This window comes from Amaranthus tricolor, chromosome 17 (genome assembly GCF_026212465.1).
Source record: "Amaranthus tricolor cultivar Red isolate AtriRed21 chromosome 17, ASM2621246v1, whole genome shotgun sequence".
Classification (NCBI taxonomy): Eukaryota; Viridiplantae; Streptophyta; class Magnoliopsida; order Caryophyllales; family Amaranthaceae; genus Amaranthus; species Amaranthus tricolor.
The window spans coordinates 17,901,458-17,926,341 of record NC_080063.1 but is presented as its reverse complement, the minus strand read 5'-3'; the positions used below and the strand labels follow the sequence as shown (position 1 = coordinate 17,926,341).

The 24,884-nt window shown below is 30.1% G+C and overlaps 3 protein-coding genes across 3 annotated transcripts; 1 reads left to right on the top strand and 2 right to left on the bottom strand.

The window, feature by feature from the left end:
* Positions 1-598: 598 nt before the first annotated feature.
* LOC130803539 (17.4 kDa class I heat shock protein-like) lies at positions 599-1,126 on the top strand. The gene has a single exon (XM_057667695.1). The coding sequence runs from the start codon at positions 619-621 to the stop codon at positions 1,075-1,077; it is 459 nt and encodes a 152-aa protein (XP_057523678.1). The 5' UTR covers positions 599-618; the 3' UTR covers positions 1,078-1,126.
* A 548-nt stretch (positions 1,127-1,674) lies between these two features.
* Positions 1,675-5,273, bottom strand: LOC130803538 (uncharacterized). Its single transcript, XM_057667694.1, has 3 exons — positions 4,757-5,273; positions 4,102-4,485; positions 1,675-2,600 (listed from the first exon to the last, which is right to left on the bottom strand). The coding sequence occupies exons 1-3, from the start codon at positions 5,030-5,032 to the stop codon at positions 1,959-1,961; spliced, it is 1,302 nt and encodes a 433-aa protein (XP_057523677.1). The 5' UTR covers positions 5,033-5,273; the 3' UTR covers positions 1,675-1,958.
* Positions 5,274-15,242: 9,969 nt separating this feature from the next.
* On the bottom strand, positions 15,243-20,217 carry LOC130803537 (uncharacterized). Its single transcript, XM_057667693.1, has 2 exons — positions 19,432-20,217; positions 15,243-15,800 (listed from the first exon to the last, which is right to left on the bottom strand). Exons 1-2 carry the CDS (start codon positions 19,839-19,841, stop codon positions 15,572-15,574), a joined length of 639 nt encoding a protein of 212 aa, XP_057523676.1. The 5' UTR covers positions 19,842-20,217; the 3' UTR covers positions 15,243-15,571.
* Between the last annotated feature and the right edge of the window lie 4,667 nt (positions 20,218-24,884).

Genomic DNA, 24,884 nt, shown 5'->3' with positions numbered 1-24,884 from the left:
CCCATAATCTTAACAAAAAATGAATATATTACCATAATAAAATAATATATTATCGAGTTAACAATCTACTCTACAAATAACAACAATGTTGGCAAAACTAATTAAAATTTCACAATATATACGAAAAACAAAATCGTTACTACAATTACGACAAGATATGATTTGGTTGAATTGGACTGACTAGAATGATTCTAGTTCTTGACGTAGCTTGTATAACTAGCCAAGATTCACAATTACTGACAAAACAAAAATTAACAAATTTTTTAAAAGACCTAATATTTTAAAAAATTAAAATATTTTTTAAACATATAAAATACTACATAATATAGTATTAAGGCTCTTAATATTTAAGGTCTTAATGGAGTCAAATATGATTAAAACCTTTCCATTCACGAGCTCTTAACACGTAATATCTGCAGCACTGCATGCATCACACTGTTACTACTTTAGACAACTACACATACTATTACTAATGCCACCTTAGAAACAAGTGTCTATTTAATAATCATACAAGAAATCAGATAATCAACCGCTTGATCAATCACCCTTTATATACACCACCATATATCTTGTTCATTATTCTCAGCCATTACATACCCTTCAAATAAGACACAAAAAATGTCACTAATACCAAGTTTTTTCGGAGGCAATAGATCAGGATCATCAAGCATATTCGACCCATTTTCCCTAGACATATGGGATCCAACTACTAGTGTAACCTCCTCGTCAGCTGATATGGTTGGTTTCACAAACACCCGTATCGACTGGCGGGAGACCCCGGAAGCGCACGTTTTCAAGGCTGATCTTCCGGGGTTGAAGAAGGAGGAGGTGAAAGTAGAGGTGGAAGATGGGAAAGTACTTCAGATAAGTGGAGAGAGAAGTAGAGAGAATCGAGAAGAGAATGAGAAGTGGCATAGAGTGGAGAGAAGTTCTGGAAAGTTCTTAAGAAGGTTTAGGTTGCCTGAAAATGCAAAGATGGATGAAATTAAGGCGAATATGGAACATGGGGTTTTGACGGTGACTGTGCCTAAGGTACAACAGAGACAGTCTGATATTAAGTCTATTAATATCACTTAAAACAATTATATTAAGCGAGTAATTAACAATATGGAATGATCAATCTTATGTACGTTATATGCTCTTGATAGAGATAATTAATTAGTAGTGTATAATTATTATAAATATGTACAAGTATCTATTATTATCTATTATGTATTGTACATATGTAGTGTATAGATATGCAACCATCAATAAGGTTATGTGAAAGTAGTAATTAACTAGTTATGAGTGTTGTAATATTATGATAAATTTTAAATATAATATTTATAATATTTTTGAAGAGGTCAGTTTTATCGGTTATGCTTTTTATCATAATCTAGATAGATTTAAAAAGAGAATTAATATAAAAATTAATTTGTATAATTATTTAACTCAATAATAAATAAATTACTCTATCTAGTCATTTCTATAATTTTTATAGGTTTTTCTCATCCTGGTAACTTAAATATAAATAGTTTAAGTAGACATTTTGAAATGGTTAGTATATATGGATATTTTTGCATATAGAAGTAGATGTTTTTATATACTAAAGTATATGTTTTTATATACTAAAGTAGGTAATTAAACTAGTAGACATTTGAACTACATGTAGTGAATCAAATAGAAATATATGCTTGCAAATTAAACATCACATTAATTCCGAGAGGCCAAGACTCTATAAAAACACAAGCCTTAAAAGAAAGCCATTTGTATCGGAAATCAATAGTAGTATAATGGTATATTAGCTAGCAGCTAAAATCGCTTATGTACGTACAGTCGTGACTAAAACAATATCCGACGAACTATACAATTGAGATGCTCAAATTATGATGAGCAATCCTAAGTACTGTATTTAGTCATGGTTGTACATTACACTAAGACGCGGAAACATTGTTCTTCATATGCACAAAACTTATGTATCACATCCTTTCTGTTCCATGATCCAGATTCTCTGGATGATGATCGTCAACAGAAGCAACCTTGGCTGTGTTAACCCTTGTGTTAGCAGCCGCCTTCGCAATAAACTGCGTTTTAGTAACTGGTTTTATGTTTTTTGGTGTTACCCCAGTGAATCCTTCATCCTCTTTCTTTAAGTCCGCGGGAGGTAAGAAACAGTCCATCGACAATCCCTTGATGTTGAAGTCGATCTCTTCGATAGACCAAACCTCTTCCATACGCGTCCTTGAATGGCTCTCGGAGTTTTCCCCATATCGAAACAATGAGACTAAAGTCTTACCGGAATGTGCGATGTTAACACCGTCTATTGTTCGGTAATCTTGGATTAGGGACTCCATGGTTGTTTCCCAGAAGATGCTATCACTCTTAGATGTCTTTATTCTTAGAAGGTGGGAGTCCTCTAGTTGAACAAGAAGTCCTGTTCTTTGGCTAAAGTATCCCCAAACTGTGTGGCGAATTATCTCTACATTGCCGTTGCTCCTTGCTTCTAGTGTTGATGGATTCGCTTCGAGCTTTAGCACAAAGCAATCCTCATCGTTTACTAATTTCTCTCCAATGCAGATTGCATTTGTGAACAGGTTCGCTGTCATTCGTGGATCAAGACCCTGCGTACGAATTTACAATAACCATTTAGTTCAATCATCAATGCCTGATTGTTTGATGATCACCAAGTGTAGGAACTTTTGCTCAGAGTGATGCTCAAATAAACTAAATTACCCACTTAGTCAATTATTTTTTGATTCTTACTCTATTGATAAAATTGTAATAGAAAAAAAACACAATTACAATTACAATTACAACAGTATTAAAATATGGAATTGTCAACGGTTTTAGAACTCGAATGAAATAATAAAAGGACCCACATATTGATCCTACATGGATGGTATAGTTAGAAATTAATTAATTATTAAACGTGACTCTAAGATGAGAATTTTTATTAACTTTAGCATTACTTGGAGCAAAAATTTCAAGTCTGGAGCATTTTAGACTCAATTTAGCATTTACTCATTTACAAGGATGTACAACACAAGCATTATCAGTGTAAAGTAAAGATGAATCTGAAGATAAATTAAAACTTAAAACAACTATCAGAAAATGAACACGGTTACTCAACTTCAAGACTTAGACTCAACAACCATTATTCAAAAGGAAGAGAAGGAAATGCTGTTAGTTGGTGATTAAAGAAATATACCAACAGTAGGGTCCACGGGGTGCTTAGCTCATAAAGTCAAAAGAATGCTCAAAGTAAAACTTCACAATCTAGCTCAATGGATGAACATGAACAACCCACAAACTAAGAGGAAAACAGAATGAATGTGACAATCAAGACTTTGCAAGACAAAAACTTTGAACAAAAGAAAAAGTTTTTCCTCTTTTTCCATGAAATAGAGGAGCTAATCTATTCTTTTGACAGGTCTTAATTGCAATTAAGCACAATACATGCTTTCTAAAGGGGATTGGTAGTTATAGATGATGACACAACATCATTATTTGTCATAATTATTATAATTTAATAAAGAGATTAGGGGATATCAATCTCAAAACAATCATTTTATAGCTCATTATCTAGACATTTCCAGCACTAAAAACTGAGTAGAATCTCAATTATGAAAATCATTGTCAATGATCACTAATTCAAATACAGATTTCAAAATAATGCATGTAATTATACAATTAAGATTGTGTTTTAGGAAAATTAAACTTAAACATGGTTTTATACTGTAAATAACCATTAATACGTTATAGTATATTCTATTACGTCCTCAAACACAAAAACTCTAGGCTAAAAATTTGAATGTGCCACACAAATATAAATTAAGGAACTAACTAAATCAAAAGCTCTAGGTTAGTGGTCATACCCCAAGATATGATATAGTAGTATCTATGTTACTTGAACTCGGTACTGATGTTACGTGTTCGAGTGTCTAATACGTCTAAGTATTCAAATTACGCCTAATACGAAGCGTCTAAGTGCCATACTAATGTCCGAGGATCAATAATCGGACTAGGGTACGTAAAGTAAAATGAAGATTTCAAGTAACATGAGTAGTATAAAGGTCAAATCAAGATCAAAATCATCAAAGTAGTAATTGAATGTATGTATACCTGCAATGAACGCCGGAGAGGTCGTGGCGGCCCTCGGGAGGCGTGAGAGTTGTGCCAAGGTGTCTGCCTCCAAGCAATTTTCCCATCACTTCCAGCACTAATCTTAGTACCAGAAACAACAAGTTCCAAAGACCACAAATCTGGCTTCTTTTGCCACAAAACAAATCCACCCACTTCACCACCATTCTTCATACCTTTAGCTTTAACAACCTTAACATTATCTCCTATAGGATTATTTACAGATAACCCTTCACCACTACTAAACTCTGATGCCATCATCCTCACTTTTCCCATTGCATACATACTGTCAATTGAATTTAAAGCGTGTTCACCTCCCATTGCAGCAATGTACTGATGAACTATGTATTTTGCCATTGAAGATTCCTGTCAAGCAATTCATCAAACACATAATGTCAATTTATAAGCTCATCAATCCAAGACAGAAAATTAGTGTCAATTTATAAACCCATCAATCCAAGAAAGAAAACTAATATCAATTTGAAAACCCATTGATCCAAGAACAAAAGGTAATGTAAATTTATAAAACCCATAAATCCAAAAAAGAAAATGATCAAAACGTAAAGACAACATTATAGGCATTCCAAAACCCAAAAAATACAAATAAAAAATAAGTTATGGGTTTTAAAGAACTCACAATTGGGTGATCTTTAATACATTTGCTAACTTTATGATCAGAAGGAATCTGAAGAGGGATCAAAGGAGCACCAATAACACCAAGAAGAAGTTGAATCTGAGAATTTCTATCAGCAAAAGGTAAACTATTAGAAACTCTTGCAGGGTTAGTTTTCATCCAAGAAATCATATTAGGCCATTTATTTTTAGAAGAAGGAAACATTTCATCAGGAATTGGGACTTCAAGAACAGTATCAAGTCCATCTTCTTTATCGAAATTAGGGCAAAGTGTCCTCATAACAGCACCAAAAAGACAAGAAAAACAGAGAAGAATAAGAAACAGAGATAGAACAGAGAGTGAATTTCAGGTAGAATTGGAAAAGAAAATGATTTGTTTAAAAGAGAGGGAAGAATTTGAGTGTGAAAAGGATGGTTGGGGTTTTATTAACCGTGCGAAGAGTGAAGAACATCCAATAGGTGAATAGGGCATGTATTGAATATTTGAATCTCTCTTTTCGTCTCGTTTTTATATTGTGATTTGTGATGACCTAATCTAAATGTACTTCAAAAAAATATTCCAACGAAAATAGAATTTTATTTTAAAAATTGTGATTGTAGGAAGATCCATTGAATTACATAAGATCATTGTAGGCAATGACACGTGTGTTCTAAGAATTTGTGTGAGACCGTCTCATACAAGAATTTGTGAGAGCTTTATTACTTAGTATGTCGGGTTTGAGTGGAGTCAAGTCGGGTCATTTTGGATAAATTAAGAGTTAATGGGTTGTATTAGGTTATTTTTTTTATTAATCTAAAGAGTTTAGATAGACATTAAATTCATGTCGGTTCGGATCGTGGTGGGTTGGATCATTGCTATTCACCCTCAAATAATGTCTTGTGAGTTTGAACATGGCAAGAACACACACGCCTTCTTTATTATTTATCGGTTTACTCTTAAATTGGTTATAAATCGGGATATTAACAGATTATGTCGATGAGTCATACCAATAGGCGATGCGTCATGTTGTGTGACAATCTCAAAAAATGATGAACTTAGCATGCCTATGGTCCACTATGACGGATTGGTGCATAAGTCAGTACTTGTGCCGCCTGCATTTCAATTGGTGCATTCCCATGTCTAAGGGTACATTATGATCTTTTGGGTATGTAATACATTTATTTGATTTTCATCTTCACTATGCTTTAAACTATATACAAATATTTTTATCAAACTCGTTAAAATTTGTCTCTACTCGTTAATTTTTATATGCATCCACCGGTTGAAAACTCAACCTATTAATAGCATCCACTTATTTAATAATGGAAAGTTCTACATAGTAGCATCTAGTATTCATGAAACGTTAATGGTACTATTTTTGTAAGATTTTTCCATATAATAGCATCTAGTTTATGCACTATTTAACTGTTGTATCATTTTCCGTTAAATTCTTGTTAATTTCCGTTTAATTCATCATTTTGTAAGATTTTTCCACACGGTAACATCCAGTTTTTGCTCTCAAATGTTTAATTCACTATTTTAACGTTTAATTCACTGATTAATTTATCAACACCCTTAAATGTTGCAACAATTAAGTAGATATGTATTAGTGCTTGGAATGCACTTTTTAAACTTATGAAATGCACCTTTTAAGCTTATAAAATGCGCCTTTTGAATTATTTATTAGTGTTTGAAATACACGTTTTGAACTTTATAATGCCAATAATTTGAATGAAAATAAAATTGTTTCAACATTTAAGGGCGTTGATAAATTAATCGGTGAATTAAACGTTAAAATGGTGAATTAAACATTTGAATGGAAAAATCTTACAAAATGATGAATTAAATAGAAATTAACAAGAATTTATCGGAAAATGCTACGATAGTTAGATAGTGCATAAACTGGATGCTACCATATGGATAAATCTTACAAAAATGCTACCACTGGCGTTTAATGAAAACTAAATGTTACCGCGTAGAATTTTCCTTTAATAATAAATGATTAAAATTAGCTCAAATTGTTTTATAGACCTTGGATAATTACCAACACCTATGTATATGTCACTTATGCCTTATTTATTATTCAAGTCTTTATGATTATTTTTATTTCTTTAATCATATAATTAGCATTAATACTTATCTTATATTACATTGTCTCCGTTTTTGTCTTGTCTTCTTATTTTGCTTTTCTTTGCAGGTCTTTTTTCATTATAGTTTCTATTAACATGATACATTTGGCTATATATCGATAGTGATAATAATGATATAATTTACAACTCTTATGTTGATTATTAACATATGATGTACACAAAAATTTAGGTGAGACCGTCTCACTTGTGAGACGCGTGGACCGGTCCAATTGTATATATTTTTTTTTTACCAATTTCACAAATTAAAATGTCAATTTCAAGATTTAAAAAACTAATTTAAAGACTTAAAAGATCAATTTCAATACTTAAAAACTTAATTTTAAGACTTAAAAGACTAATTGCAGGACAATTCTCATTTCTACTTAAGTAAGTTCGAGGACGAACTTTATTTCAAGTAGGGCAGAATTGTAAGATTCCGGGAGAGGAATTAGAATTGCTTACATTTAGGGTAGTGCAATGTGAATAATCATTATTGTGGTTATTTTATGGTTATGTACCTCGGGAAATATAGCTAGTTCAAAAATACTATTAGTTGAGGGGCTTGTTTTGAAATAAATATAATGAGGGTATTTATCAAGGTTTAACTTTGAGGACGAAGTTTGTCTTAAGTTGCGTAGAACGTAACAATTTGAAATTTTAAAAAAAATATTATTTTTATTACTTAGAAATAAATTATTTTTATTTATTGGAGATAGAGAAGATTTAATAATGAGGTTAAGTAATAATATTTTTTTTTATCCTGAGATAATAATTAAGTATTTTGGGCTAAAGTTTATGAGCCTCATTATAATTACCCTATTAAGAGATTAATCATAACCTAATTATTACTAATATAAATATGCCCACTTGTTAACCCTAATTTTCCTTTTTACTCTTATTTTAAATCAGAAAAATTATCATTACATCTCTCCTTTTTCCTTCGTTTGAATTAATCCGTTTAATCATTTAGCAATATCTACACCTTCTTTATTTTTTTCCAGTAATAACATAAAATTCAGATTGAATTTGGTGAGTTTACTGCTGCCGCATGCTAATTTCCTGTTGTTCTTTCACGCCAAATTCCACGAAGGTAAATTTTTGTTTTTGCTTTTGTTTTTTTTCCTTTTTCTTTTGGTTTATTTATTTAATTTTTTTTATTATCATTATTATTAATTTGTCTTTTATTTTCTTTTTCCTTTTTTCTTCCTTTGAAATTGTAACCATTGAATTCCTTAATGTACTGCTCATCATTCACGTTGTTTTTTTAATACTTTATTTACTTGCTTTTGTCTTATTATGATCTTGAGTGACGAATCCTTTTTAATAGATATTTTGATGATTCGAGCGGGTTAAATCTAACATAAATTAAAAGAGTCGAGGCACAATTATAAGTATTATAACTGGGCAATAAAAGTAAATATTATTACATTAGTTATTGTGGAAGATATATATGAGATAATGAGGATTGTTTGTAGTCAAAGTATTAAATAAGATAAAATTTTAATAAGCTGAAGTCTTATTATATTGCTACATATATCATCTCAGTTACCGTTGGTAGCTGTTGGTGACCGATACCCGACAGCGGAACTACAGGTAAATGGATAGTGCCACTCCTTCAAAAAGAAACTGATCAGTCTGATTTTTTATTATGTGCATTAATAATAATAAAAAAACAAAAAATAAACAAAAGAAAAAGGAAAAAATAAAAACAAAAACAAAAACTTACCTTCCTGGAAGCGACAAGATGTAATGATAATTTTTCTGGTTTAAAATAAGAGTAAAAGGAAAATTAGGGTTAACAAGTGGGCATATATATATTAGTAATAATTAGGGTTAAAATTAATCTCATAATTGGGTAATTATAATGAGGGCCATAGACTTAGCCCAAAATACTTACTTATTATCCCATAATAAAAAAATTATTACTTAACCTCATTATTAAATCTTCTTTATCTCCAATAAATAAAAATAATTTATTTCTAACATAATAAAAATATATTTTTTTTAAATTTCGAATTGTTACAGTTCAAACATTAAAGTTGATATTAAAAACTTTAAAATTTACCTTTTAAGTCTTAAAATTGGATTTTTAAATCTTAGATTTGTCCTTTTAAGTCTTAAAATTAGTACATTAAAATATTTTTAAAAAAATGACTGAACTTGGGCCAATTACACGGCTAAAGCCGTCTCACTGGATACTAATTGTATGATGTATACTTATATGATGTACATATAAATAATTAAATAAGAGTTGCTAAAGGATAGAAATGAATAATAGTAGTGAGAAATGTAACATGGAAAAGTTGATTGACGGCAGTCGATTGTATGTGCACGTTGGAGAAGCAATAAGAGGTTAGACATCAATATATTTATTTTTGGATTGATTTAGTAATTTAATTGCAATTTTTGGATGTAATATGGTAATTTTATATAGTGTTATCAGAAGTTGATTGGTAGGGCTAATGCAAACAAAGTTTGACTTAAAAATTTTAGTTAGATTAATTGAAGAATGCTCCCATTATAGATCAATTTTAATTGGGTATGAAAACTTTTGATCTTTCTCAAAGTCCCTTTTTAGTTGTAGAATAAAATTTTGATGTATCCATTTGCTTAGTCAAAGAGTTCATATGTATTTTGGGTTGGTGCTAAACCTAATCCCATTAACATGAATTTGAAAGTATAATAGAAAATCTAATTTTATCTTAGTTGGAGTTTTAGAGAGTAAGTGAAGTATATAATTGGTGGTGATAGTTATTATGGTTTTGGATTTGGAGGATAATTTTTATGCTGTTTAAGTTGTTTGTAAAACAAGTTAATATCTTTTTTCTCTTTTAATATTTACTATTTTTTCGTTTTAATTTGCCCCCGCTCATTTGTACGATATTTTTTTTTTATAATAGTTTACTCTCTTTCTTTCAATCTTACTCATAAACTTATTATAACTCTCCAAGTTAACCAATAATCACTTATTTTTATTATCCACTTGTTTTTTTGTCCTATTTTCCTATTCAATTTCTATTTCCACTAAATTTTATTATAAAATATTGAGTACATTTTGAGAATGACAAAAAATACTAATTTATAGAGGTATCAAAATTTAACGATTTAAGATGTTTAGGGTTATTTTTTAATTACCGAATATAAAAATTACACCAATCAACTATCAAAATAATAAAATCATGTCCAAATAAAGATAACATGGACATAATTTCATAACAAAATAAATAGAATCTAAATACAATGTTTTAAGGCATTATTGAAGTTGTCAAATAGAAATACATAGATTTTGTCATTGTCTCTCAAACCCACAACAAAGGGCACCTTGAAAGTTGAAACCTTCTAATTAAGCTCTATCCCTTAAAATTAAGAGATGTCCCATACAAAGATAGAGATTAGAGAGAGATAAATGCAAGATTGAGAAGGATTAACCAAGAAAATGTCGGCTGCCCATACTTGCTGGAGGGTGCCTAAACATGTGGCCGACTTCCCTTTAAGTGCCTAAGAACATGCTGCTTCACGATTAAACTATCTAATTGTGTCTTTTTCTGTGGTTGCTACCATTTCAATCAGGAAAAGTTAAAGGTTCCCAATTATCTCTTATTTTTATAATACAATTCTAAATGGAGTCTTATTACTCAATGGTCTTAATATATATAACATATTTTAGGAAATCTAAATTATTGGCTGTAACGTCATTTTAAGTGGAATATTTAGTATCATATTCACACTTCTCAACCAAAATGCTCTTGTATGAGAAAACATGATAAATTATATAACATATTCTTAAGCTACAACTATTAGCTTAAAGAGAGATGAATAAAATATCCTTTTCATCAATAATCATCTCTCATGTTAATTTGTTTTGATTTATATAAATAGTTCATAGTTATACTATTAAATGCATGTTGTAAGTTGCATGTGTCTTCTCAAATGCAATGTGTGCACACACCCATCTCTTTGTATCTTTTTTGAGATAAATTGAATGCGCGCATTCATGATCTGTCCGCTACTCTCCCCAGACCACGACTTATACGGGATACTAACTAGGTTGATATTTCTAACTCTTACATTAATATTATTATTTTTATTTCCGAGTCTATTAGAGTATGTCATCACATTTGTTGATTTAGACTTAGTTAAAAAGACTTAATTAATTCACAAAAATAAAAATAAAAAATTAAAATTGGTGGGTGCCAATAATGCAAGGCACGTTCTCAAGACGAACAAACCAAGCAATATTATGTCTCTTTTATTCTCCTTATGGTGAGGTCGACATGAGTGTAGGAGACCATGTAGATAAGTGATGTCTATTTTTTACAAGTCAATAATACAATTTTTGTATTAATTTAACATTAAGAATAAAATAATATAACTAATAAGTAAAAATATACTTATTTCATATGGGCTAATTTGATTTTTAAAACTTTTTAGTTGATTGCTACTCCATCTTTCTCTTTTATAGATGGAGTTTGGTAAATGAAAGCAATTTTATCAAACAACTAAAATAGTTAGTTGCTTCAATCCAAATGATGTAGAAATAGCTAGTTTAGCTCAAGGACAATGACATTGCATGCTTATTTGTTACTTCCCCTTTAATGGCCTCGAAAGTACATTTAACAAGAATAACTATTATAAACAACTTTCAATAAATTTGGAGAATGTTGTAAATCCAAAGATATATAGTTTATTATATTTAGAATTGATCCTCCTTTTGACTTTTAACACTTTTAACTTGATACTAGAAATAAAAAAAACGAGTACCAACTTTGACTTTAGGGTTTGGGTTCAATTTTTAAGCCTTGATATCTTGGACCTAGGTTTAAGTTTAGAAATTAAATAGGTTTGAATCTAAAATTTTTTTACCGAAATTTATTCTAAATATGGTTCTGTTTTATAATTTTAGAACGAAGTTATATAAAATGGTATTATTCTATGGATGAATTTCAAACAACAAATGAATGGTCAATAAAACTATCAATAATAGTGTTAAAACTATTAACATATTAAATTTGAACTAAATACTATACAATATATCTATACAATTTGAATACTTATTTTTAAAACGATAATTGAAGATTAGAAGTTTAAAATTGAGTTAGATTATAAAACATCATTGTCAAATTATATGTCATAATTTAACTATTAATATATTCAACTTGAACAAAAACTTATACAATATCTTTATAGACTTTGAAATACTTATTTTAAAAATGATAATTAAAGCGTATACGTTCAAAATTGAGTTAGATCATAAAACATCAATGGTCAATTTATGTGTTATAATTTAACTATTAACATACTCAATTTGAACTATTTACAAATATATATAAACGTGTTGAGGAAAGAGTAAGAGTAATGTCACTATTGTTGATCGATGATTAAAGAGTACAAGTACTCTTATATTCCATTAGAACCATCATGTTGCATTGAATAAAAGTACTTGTATTATACAATGTTCTAACACTATTATTGATAGTGTTATTGACCATTCATTTCTTGTTTGAAATTCATCCATAGAATGATAAAATAATACCATGTTATTAACTTCATTCTCAAATTGGGAAACAGAACCATATTTAGGTAGAAATTCATCAGTTTAACGTCAAAATTGATCACAAATAGGTCAAAATTGAAATTTTTTATTTTAATTGATCTGTTTAAAGTTTACTTTAGGTTGACATTGATACTTTTAAGGTCAAAATTTTATCTTTAAGATTAAAATTGAAAATGCATAGAAAATGGATAAACGAGAGAAAGCATGTGAGGTTGATACACGCGTGAATTGAGCCGACCCAAATTAATGATCTCATTATGAGGCTGTCTCGTCCAAGACTAGCTGTTTTATATTTGAACTCATTCTTAATTATATACTTATTTAGTTATTTTAGACTTAAATAAATATTTAAAAAAAACCTGCTGAAAATATAAAAACATAAACAATATGATTACATGTCTCAGTATGAAACCGTCTTACTCAATAATTTATACAAAAATTAAGACCCATAAAGAACCTACAAAGTCCATTAAAGGTTTCTAAACTACCTCAAATCCAGTAGATCTGAATCTGAATTCAAAATAGAGTTAAAAATTTAAAAACATTGAACATAAGCAATGATGTTGGATCTTTAATTTGTCCATGTTAAGATTCAATTAAACCTTTTGGATTATTATAGATTCATCCAACCCATAAAATCTTATTATCTTGAGAAGACATCAGATTATTGTGGGCTAGCACTTAGGTCTAAGAATAAAATCTTTATGAAAAATCTTTATAAAAAATCTTGATCTAAAATAATTTTGAGAATATTAATATTAATTAGTCTTCGCATCCAATATTCCGATATTGTATTTGTCCGTGCGTGCCAACATCTTTATTAGTTTTCCTAACCAAGTTGAGATTCATAATGACCAGCAAAACTTTATTAAAAAAGTTTATGTATTTATTAATTTATTTTATGTATTGTAGATTGTTATCTTTAAGTCAAATAAATTGAATAATTTTCCTAAAAATGTCATTCTTCTGTATTGCATATAATATTTATAATATTTTAATTAAATAACTGAAATCATAATTTAGGCCATCCGAGATTATTACATATACTCAATGATAATAAAGCACCAGGGAAGAAGAAGTTTAAGCTCACAAATCGGTAGTCGATTATATTATTTAGGCCCCAAAAAATATTTTTTTATATATAAGATTGATATTAACTTGATTTAAATTTTAATATAATTATACTTTTTCTATGTAATATGAGTTAATAGGATTTTTTATAAAATAATTAAAATATCAACTACACAAAACATTATATTATTTATTACCCTTAAATTTTTAAGGACCCTTTTTATTTTTCAGTACTCTAAAATCTAAAAATTAATGAAACAGCCTATCAATTGTTATTATATCTATCTTATATTTCAAAATTCAATAATCTTCCTAAGTGAGGTCATGGGTACGTCAATTTTTCTCTACTCCATAAAGAAGTGCCTTAACAATGAAAAATTAACTTTAACCGACTTTTGACTCTTAACTATAATGTGAAATGAAAATATGAATAACGAATTACAAATAAAACACAAATTGTTACAAGAAATAAATTTAGTGTGAAATGCATTTTATATATAAATTAAATAGTCCAACTAATAGAAATTATGAAAATATAGATACTATATGGTATTCAAATTTCGTGTGAGAAAGAGAGTACATACTACACATAAACACAAGTCAGTCACAAGAAGATGGCTGCAAGAGCTTAGAAGTCATAGGCTGGGCCAAGACCATTGATTTAATGACACATAATGGACCCCCATTTGCCATTTACAACCAAAAAATTAATTCCCTTTAGTTTCCATTCACACATCTTTCAAACTTTGTTCCATCACCCTTAACTTAATTGTGAATTTATGACACATTATTATAGTTTTAATTCACAAATTTAATAAAAGTACTTCTTAATCCTAAAAAAAAGACTCCTTTTACAGCACTAAAAGTAAAGGCAAATAACACTCTTTTCCTTTCTTTTAAGACTTATCACTTAAAAGAAACACAACAAATATCTAAATAATCTAGTGCTCCTATAAAGCATCTCTTCAGGACACTAAAAGACATATTATTTTGCTATCCATGAACATATATACAATAGCCAGTGGTGGATCTAGAACAAAATCAAATAATATCACTAATTTTTTTAAAATTGTTATTAATGATGTTTGAACCTAGATCAACCTGTCACATAGTAAAATTCCAACCAACTTAACCAGCATATATATCAATATTTATAGAAAGATGATTTTACACATAATTTGAAATCTTGAATGATGTCAAATCAATTCTTAGTTTTAAAAAGGGCGAGGCGCACTGAGGCGCGAAGAGACCCTTAGAGCCCAGGCACAAAGCGCAAGACAAAGGCGCAAGTTTTTTGTATGCGAAGTGCACTTTTTGAATAAAGATTAAAATTCAATTTTAATACATATAATCCTTCAAACAACATGATATTCATAATTTAGTATTAACAAACTTGAAAACATTTATTATTCTTGCTTCAAACACCACTTTAGCACAAAACTATTATAATGAGAATACAAAAAATTCTCAGACTTATTTTCTTCTTCACATGCCTTTTGTTTTTCTTAAAGAAGGAACGATTTTTGGAACTTTATATTCAAGTAATTTGAGTTTTGATTTTTACTTCTTTTCAAACAAACAAGGATAAGTAATTACCCAACCCAATAAGGAGACGCACAGGGCGCACGAGGTGTGAAGCACATTGAGGCGCCCAAGGCGCACGCCTCTTGTAGTGGGCTTTCAAAAAAGGCGCCCAATCAATTGGCAACATTGACAATAATCCTTGGATCGGCCCCTGTTTAGCACGAAAACTCTATTTCCAAGGCAAATTGCAACACATTTACTAGGAAACATGAGGAAATCGTTTCTACTCCAAGAAAATTTCTTTCACAGTTGGAATTTTACAAGCGAAATGCCAATAAGGCAAATAGTTTTGGAATGATTAATGGCGTAATAGATGATATAACATGACATGAACAACATGAAATCGAGCTATTCCTCAAAGAGCTCTTGGGACTAACCTAATGCTATTGACAAACCTGAAATGAGAATGGAGTACAAGGTACCTGCGTTTTGCTGATTATATGCCCTTTTTTTTTGAGAAATGTTACAACAATGCTAGTTGCATTATTTCTGTACACGAATCTAAGACGGAACGTTGAAGTGAAAGAGCCAAGAGATGACGAAAGCAAAGACCATACAAGCCAACAAGAAGTTGAGAAACCTATGACTTTGCCAGAAGCGCCGAGTTTCAGTTGGTTGAGATGGAGCTGCAGTAGCTGTAGTTTCATTAGTCTCGTCCCATTGCTCCATAAGTTCGACTTCATTTACACCAACCACATTGCGAGCTGTTGAACCACATATCTCGCATGTTCTACATTGAATTGGACGGGTAAAAGTATTAGACAAGTTGAATAATCAAGCGATATACGACTTACAACATAAGTATTTTAGTAGGCCAAGATAAACAATATGAGATTGTTAAGTTGAGCTGGACTTAACATGAGGTACACACACTTCATAAGCCAAGGAGTATATAAACCATTCCCAAAACCATATGGCAATGGGAAGAAGGCTCCAATAACTTATGAAGTGTCCACACCATTTTTAATTTGTCGATGTGGGACAAACCATCCCAACAGAGACATACATTTGAAGATCAAAAGCGAAACAAAAATAACGGCAAAAAGTTTAAGGTCTCCCGAGAGTAAAGGAATTTTACTTTCTCCCATAAAACTACGAGAGTTTGATTACTTAACCTAACTAATTGGTTGAATCACTTTGTTAGAATATATATGTCAAAGAACCAACTCAACCATAAACCATAAGTTTACGCTAACGGTTGCGACCTCATGATATGTTATTCACTCTAATACACTTTCTAAACCAAAGATCCAAATTACATAGATATTTAAAGAGATCTTAATCCTTAACTCCGGATATTTTCTCGAAATGATTACAATGGTGCAGTTCCATATGTCCATACTATAGACTGCATCCCCTAAGAAAAGGGAAAGTACATACTCTATACTATAATTAAGATATCAATGTCAAACTTAAGATTTGTGCTCAAGATTTAGCAAAATGTTTCCTTCAACAAACACATATGTGAGGTGCACGAACCGACTCGTTATTAGGTGACCTTGGCCTTTCCTTAGTCCCGCCAAGTCTTTTTTTTCTTTAGAGAGAATACGTATGAGTGCCCTAATAAATAAATGTGAAGCGAGTATTATTTTTCCATCTCTAGGAAACCAAAGACAAATCAATTTAATTGAGGTTATGGGTGTGTGTGTGTGTGTCCCTGTTTGCACTTGTTCCATGTAGTTACTTTAGCTGACTTAGACGCACTGAAGCAACATAGGTTAAATTTAACAATGTACGAGTTATAGATCCCTTTGTTGATCCATGTTAAGAAACCATTAGGTAAAACACCGAAGTAGACAAAAGGAGACATTATAGTACAACGGGAAATATCAAATTTAACCAAAATCATGTCTCTTCTTAAAGCTAGACCTCACCCCTTCTTTAAACACAAGTTCTCGATCTATGCATGCGCGTAACACAAGTTTCAGGAAGGTCATCACAAAAAAGTAGAAGCTAACGTCGCTTCATTTGCATCATTTGCCACAAATGTAATTATAACTCTAGATACTGACCTAGGTGACTTTTTTCTCAAATTTTAAGGCTCAAAGGAACAAAAAGAGAGAATCATTTGAATATACTATTGATCAAACATGAGATAAACATATAACACATAACATCATATCAATTTAGTTTGGAAATCAAAAATAACAACTATAAAACTTCACGAAATCAAAGCTCTTGCTGGAACAAATCAAAACAAGAAAGTAAGCGTAAAGGGCGTAGACACTACTTTGAGTAATTGGTTAATTTTTAAATTGAACTCCATATTCCATCATAAACTATAAAAACTTCTGAGCAATAATATTGCATATCACAATACAAAACTAATCGGTATTCAGCAACTTCCACAGTCTAAGACAACGAAGCAAAAAAGCCAACCAGCCATGAATCAAGAATATCCAAAAAGTTATGTAGATTAATTGTCAAAAGCAATATGTAAGCATGTAGCAATGTCGAATCACATGTTCCGCCTCTATATATCAATAGATGCTTTACGCAATAGTCAAAATAAATATGTCACTCCAACTTATTTCCTCTTTTAGTGTCATGTGTCCACAGAGAAAAAAAATATCTCAAGAGGTAAAGGAACGGAAAGGATATTCCTAGATGGAATTAAGTTTGCAATTGTTTCACTAGCTAAATGTGTTATGTGGCCATCATTTTGGTCATTGGAAAACCACCAAATTTCATGTTAAACAACCATAGTGTAAAAATGCCGTAAAGGTCATGATCACGGTAACAAGAAGTTGATACGGTAACGAGGATGATCCGATTATCATAGCGTCTAAATATCTTTCGAAACCGATAAGCCCAAAGTATGTTTTTTTTACACCTTTACAAAGCGAGGAATATTGGTTCGCTTATTTTGAAAACCTACAACACGGCCGACTAAATGTGATGTGGCCTTGTTTATACTCTATGTTTTCAACTACCAGCTGAAGAATTCAACCAAGAAGACAATAAAGAAGGATCAAATCAACGACGACGAAAAAGATTTTCCAGATTCACATGGTAGGAAGGAATAACAATCTTCAACTCACCACCTAACTCAGGAAAAGTCAGCTAAAGTAATCACATGGAACAAGTGCAGTTGCAGCTGCTCTATAACTAAACCATCTCTAGAAGTAATTAACAAAAAAAGTTGCCTAAAGAACAAGACACATAAAATTTTAATTAGAATACTTTATTTACATGAGTATAAGACGAGAATCTAAAAAATTAGATATAAAAAGCAAAGCCCCCTGATCCTTAAGGCCTTTAACATACTTTATGCTTAATTTTACTTGATTCCTTCCTTAATTAATTATTAACCAACTTTACTTTGCAATTTCCCCTCCTTTGCATTGAAATTGTCACACTTTTGTTTTTGATTTGTGCCTCTTGCTTTGCCACATTTCCCTTTATGGAAACTTCTTGCACTTTGTTTAATTCTCATCCATACATTTTTAGTATTTATCCGGACAATCCAAATATCCCCGCTACTTCTTAATCTTTGTGTCAATTCCCAAACAGACAGAGCGAGTATCAATTTTCCTTTCTTTATCTAACAAGCAATTTCTCTCTCCTTCGCTTTTAAATTGTACACTTTCATTTTTGATACGTGCCTCTTACTTTGCTACATTTCCCTATACGGAAACTTCCTTGCACTTTGTTTGATTCTCATCCACACATTTTTGGTATTATCCAAAAATTCAAATATCCTCGCCACTTCTTAATCTTTGTGTCAATTCCCGCAGAGAAGGAAGGAGTATCAATTTTCCTTCCTTTATCTAACAACAAAATGTCTAGTCTCACAATAAACTTTTTAATCCACCAATATACCTTTCATAGTATACAACATCTTTATAGATTATCTAATGAAATCTCCAAATGAGCATAGTAAAAAGAGGCATAAAAAACTGAGTCAGACCACTCACAAATCAGCCAAAACAAGGAACTTTTTAAGACCAGTAAGATTCTCTATTCATTTTATCAAAGTATTAGGTGTTAAGCACCTAAGATTAGCATCCAATCATCAATTAACACATGGGTTTATCAGAATAATTAAACCAATAGTAACAAAAACTCATTAACTTCATTCTTAAAACACTAACTCAAAAAAACCCAAATGAAAAGATGTAAATCATCAAATAAAATGCATACCCATGTCAAATTCATAGTTAAATAGCAAAAAAAAACAGAAAAAATTAAGCTCAAATTTAGCTAACACCTAAAAAAGGAAATAACAAATGAGTAAAAGCCTATAAAAATCAAATCTTTGACAAGAAATGTAATGAAATTAGCAAGAAAAAAGATAAAATAAGGTCAATCAAGAAAAAAAAAACACCCAAAAATCCAGAAGAAAACCTAATTTAACTTACTTGTTACCCCTAATTTTGAACCAAGTTTCAGCACAATGTTTATGAGCAGCAGCTAAATCTTCCTTGCAGGAACAACCCAATTCAATAGGTAACCCAGACCCGGGATTAGACCCATCTAAACTCAAATGACAAATCCTACAATCCCTCTCAACTTTTGATAAATGCACACTCACTTTTGTTTCCACAACATCCCCATTTCTCTCTAGATCCACAATATCTTCCACTGAACATTCTGACAAACAAGAAGATGAAGATGAAGAAGAAAAGGACCCACTTTTCTCACTTGTTCTTCTTCCACCACCAACATCTTCAATCTTAACACTTTCCTCATCAGAATCTTGAGTAGTGTCATGAAAAATTCTTCCTTGTTCAATATCACCAACATTAATGGAATTCATTATTGTTTTCATTGGGAGTTGGGATGATTCTTCATGCAAATATCATCAAATCGAAAAATAAGAAATGGGTTTGGTTCGTTTTTGAGATTTAAGAAATGGGTTTTATTGAATTTGGTTAAAGCTTTTAATCTCCATTAAAGTGGGGTTGTTTAGTTTATGGTGCTACTCCATTAGTCCATTGTAGGTGGTGAAGATTAGGTGAAAGATAGGAGAAAAATGGGGTTTTTTTAGGATTTGTTGTATTGGTTTTGTTGGGGTTTTGAAGAGTCCCAAGCCCAAAGACAGAAAAATGGAGGAAAAGAGAGAGGTGATTTTCTGCTTTTTTGCAGGCAAAAACAGGCTTAACTTAACACATCATAGATCATACTCCTACTACAACACATAAGATACGAGGGTCATACTCACTCATAATAAACCTTTTTTATTTTCCACATTTTTTAGAGTCGGTGTCATGAATTATTTTTTTTAATAAATCGTTTAGACAAATTTTTTATTAAAATTGTTCATAATATACTGATCTAATATTTAATTTCTAAAAAAATTGAAAAAAATAACCCTTAAAGAGATGAGTTAGAAAAAAATAGAGATTTACGTAGTTATTTTTTTGCTAAAAATAGTAATGTAACAAGTAATTAGAAATACTTTATTAAGGAAAGCCAGCAAGTGGAGTATAATGTAAAGGAGAAAGTAATTTATAAATATCTTTTGTCCTCATAAAATTACTATTGACAATGATATATTTAAATCATTTTCGGAATCAAATTTAAAAAAGACATAAAATAATTATCATTTTTGCAAAACATCGTTTATCTAACTCTAAAAATTTATTCTTCAACGTGAAAATTATTTTCATACAATACTACTTGAACGAATGGTATAATTACATGGTGAAATTTTACAAAGAAAAACCCATATTCAAAAATAGAATTTTATTTTCACGAGAAAACATGCAATTTTTTTAATGAATTATTACAATATGAGTTTTTACCATTATTATTATTATTATTATTATTATTATTATTATTATTATTATTATTATTATTATTATTATTTATAACATGTTATTAATTGAGCCCTTAATGTGCTAAGTTTTTGATTAAAGAAACTTAGATCAAAGTGTCAAAAACAACAATATAAAACAATAACAGTTAATTTATAAATACAGTTTATTTAAAGAATCAATTATCATTAATTATACAATATACTCCCTCCGTTCCTATTTGTTCTTCCTATTTGGGTATTTCACAAAGATTAAGAAAAAGAGAATCTTTAGTGGTAGTGGGTATTATTTTAATTATATAATAGTGGGAAGTAATGATTGTATTGGAAGTATGAGGTTGTAGTGGGTATTATTTTAATTAAATAGTAGTGTGAAGTAATGATTGTATTGGAAGTATGAGAGAGAAAATAATTATAAATAAAAGAAAATGGGTACATTAAAAGAAAAGGGGGATTTTAAGGGGTAAAAGTGAGATAAAAACTTTCTAAAAATAGAAAGTATTCTAAAGTGGAAGAACTTTTGAAACTACCCGTTATAGTAATGTGGAAGATCAAAAAGGAACGGAGGGAGTAGCTTATTAGATAATTTTAGGTTATTTTGATATAAAAGAGGGTTGGGGGTCAAACCAGCCAACACTAGTGTTAGGTAAATTAACTAGTTGAAAAAACTTATTGTTAATGAGCTCATTTTTAAACAAGTTACTAATAGCAGTAGATTCAAAATCAACTGATCAAACTAATTAATATAATCAACTGCTTAAATCAATTACTGTAATTAACTTTCAACCGTTATAAAACACTATTATTATAAAAAGATGGGTGTTTGTCATATCTCCACTTTAAACCTTTTTAAGAATTTCAATCGTAATTTTATATTGCTATTGGCAAAAATTTTTGTTGGCCACTTCTTTACAAGTATGATTCATATACAATTTATAGATCTTCCAATTATATTGGAGAGTATGACCACAAAAACTATTGAAAATTAATAAAGCACATTAATTATATATGATGCAATAATCAACATGTAAGTACAAACAAATTTGCATGCGTGAGCGAATCAAACAAAGCTCATTATATAAAGGATCAATTTGAATATAACTTTTTAAGGGGATGCAAACAAGATAGTTTAACCAAATATTCCACTTCAAATGAAGGGTGACTAAGATTGTAGTTTATGACTTTTTATTATATTTGTTGACTTTTGATACTATGTCAATAAATCAATTCAATCAAAAATTTAAGATAATTATTGAGACCCCATAATGTATTATTTAACAAATGGGTTAAGGTAACATAGCTTGTTTTTAATGAAAAATGTGACAAAGGTTAAAATATTGCCTCGACATATGTGAAAAAGGTCGATGGGACAACAAGTCTCCTGAAAGACCGTTCTTTTGAGAGACGTCTTTTAGGTCCAGCCTATTAAAGTTTAATGCTATTTTTACTCAATATTTTTCTTTATATGTCCAATTCAATTAAAAATTGTCTCTCAAAAAGGCCATTTTTCACAAGAATTTATAAAGGATAAATAGAAAAGAGTATATTACTTCACATTTCATGCAAGTTTGAATCAAATTCGATAGCTTTATCTAATTATGAACAAATTGTGGAAGATATTAGACGGTTATTATTTGTGGCGACATAATTAGAACACACACGACTATTTATAATGAAAGGGGGATGTGTACCATTTCATGGTCATAGCATAGGCATTATATATTTGTAATCGTCAAGTAATATTAAAGTTACCATAATTATATTGTTGTAACTTTGTGGTATCGAAGGGTAGACGTAGATGAGATATACATGTTAGACATGAGATTGCGAGTTTAATTCTAGACTCTTACTAAGTTTGTGAAATTTCTATTTTTAGATAGACTTGCGTATTTGCATTGAAACCTCTCATCCACTGGAAGTAGATAACCAAATTATATGGGAGTTGAATTAAAAAAAAAAAGACCACAAGAGCAGAGCGGGGGAATAGGCTGCTGCGGCCTGCGGCCAGGTCTACCCCTCATGTGGCTTCGTTACAATACTATTGCCTCTATTTAAGAGGGAGAAGTGTGTAAATTTGCTTGTTTATTTTGTCATCCCAGCATCAGCTAATTCATCACTCACAACATCGTGGTTAGATCTGACATAGGAAGTCAGAGCAATGTACAAATAATAAATACTCAAGTTAATGAGATGCAATAATGACAATAAGACAAATTTTGAAAGGAACGTCTAATGAAAGTTACACATTGCAGTTGCAACACAACAAGAAAATATCAGAGTATGTTTATGTCATAGAGAAGTTATATCCCCATCCTCCATTGACCCCAATTCTATTAAGTGACTTCTACGTAGATGAGATTTGAAATTTTGAAAAGGTTGAATATATGCAATCTTTCTTTATTAATGATAAAACATAGAAAAAGGTTTTCGACCGACCCTTATAGCAAACATCACGTAAATAAAAAACGCATATAGTTTAATGAGACATTTTATTTAATCTATTATATTACCAAAACAAATAACTATAAATCATTGCTCCTACCTATGATGATGTACATTGTGATGTAGAAAAATCACCAATAATTCATAGAAAGTGAGATTTGGTTCACATGCATAGAATTCGACCAATAATTAATAATAAATTGTGCTTAGCTTCATGCATGCATAATTGGGCCATGCAGTATAGTACTGTGCCAATGCCAGCCAGAAGCAACACATTATTCACTTTCCAATTCCTACTCTAACTTGGTACTACTTCTAAGTTCTAATGGGTAGGTTCATTGACTTAATTTTAAAGTATATATACCTTATATATGTCCTTATTAATGTGTATAAACTTTCTTTTAACCTAATATACGCCTACCTTTTTTTTTTAAAAAAAAAATATGTATAAGTGTATAAAGTAAAAAAGTATACAACTTAAATTGATGTGTTAAACATTTTATTATACAGTTTAAAAAGACTATTGTAAGTATGAAAGAAGATGTTTTGATTAATTTAATTGGTCTATTTAATCCAGTTTAAGGCTATTATAGTTTAGGATTGTTTCATAGTCATGTAATCCAAGTCATCATGTATTGAAACATCCATTAATTACTCATGTATTAAGAAATTATGATAAGGACAACTAAATAATTTGTGTGGATATGATTATAAAGTGCAAGAATATAAGAGTCATGTGGATGAATATTAAAAAAATAGCTATTATCTATAACAAAAAATATTACAAAATAAAACATATCACGTAGTTTTCTTAAAAATCAAGGTAATTATTTATTTAGTCAATGTTCACACCAAACTTAGGTTACCAAAATGACACATGAAATTTGCTAGCACATACATAGCATACTCATGTTGATTAAAAGATGCACTTTAACTAAAATAAAAAGTGACAAAGTAACATATTTTTCTCATATTTAGTCATTTTCAAATGGACTATTTGTAGAAATTAAGAAAAACAACTCATAACATGGGAAAATTGCATCCCTTAAAAATAATTTTTATGTTGAATTTCAATAATTATATATGTTGAAACAAACTTAAAAGTTAGTTTTCATTGTAAAATACTCTCAATTGGTCGAATAATTTAATTACAGGTAGATCCAATAGGTATTCGTCGAAATAATACTTTAGTCTTTGGTCTTATTCCATTAAGAATATGTAACCCTTTCCTTAAAAAAAACCCTAGTTGAAGTATATAATTAGTCTTTATTAGGTTTTTTAACTGAGGTTTTTCTGATTCAATTAGCATTTATGTACGAGTTATTGCTTTTTGGAAATTAATGGCCAACATTTGATATGATTTGCACTATTTTGTATTATATTATTGATTAATCTCCTTTTGACAAATGCAATTATTATGACATATAACAAATTAAATTGAACATAAAGGAGTATATCTCAATAAAATATTTAACTTCATTTTATATAATTACCTTCCTCTCAATTTTCATGATTGAATAAAAGTTTTAGGAAAGAGTGAAAAGAAAACCAAACGAGTTACATTAAGATTAAGGTAGGTCAAGGCAAAACACAAATTGTGGTATGAAACGATTG

What these genes read in the sequence shown, in the direction of transcription:
- LOC130803539 (XM_057667695.1), top strand. Translation starts at nt 619, where the DNA reads ATGTCACTAATACCAAGTTTTTTCGGAGGCAATAGATCAGGATCATCA.
- LOC130803538 (XM_057667694.1), bottom strand. Translation starts at nt 5,032, where the DNA reads ATGAGGACACTTTGCCCTAATTTCGATAAAGAAGATGGACTTGATACT. An exon ending in GTATTAAAGATCACCCAATT is followed by an intron (nt 4,486 to 4,756) that starts GTGAGTTCTTTA and finishes ATTGCTTGACAG; the next exon opens with GAATCTTCAATGGCAAAATA. An exon ending in CTCTCCGGCGTTCATTGCAG is followed by an intron (nt 2,601 to 4,101) that starts GTATACATACAT and finishes ATTCGTACGCAG; the next exon opens with GGTCTTGATCCACGAATGAC.
- LOC130803537 (XM_057667693.1), bottom strand. Translation starts at nt 19,841, where the DNA reads ATGAAAACAATAATGAATTCCATTAATGTTGGTGATATTGAACAAGGA. An exon ending in TTCAAAATTAGGGGTAACAA is followed by an intron (nt 15,801 to 19,431) that starts GTAAGTTAAATT and finishes AATTCAATGTAG; the next exon opens with AACATGCGAGATATGTGGTT.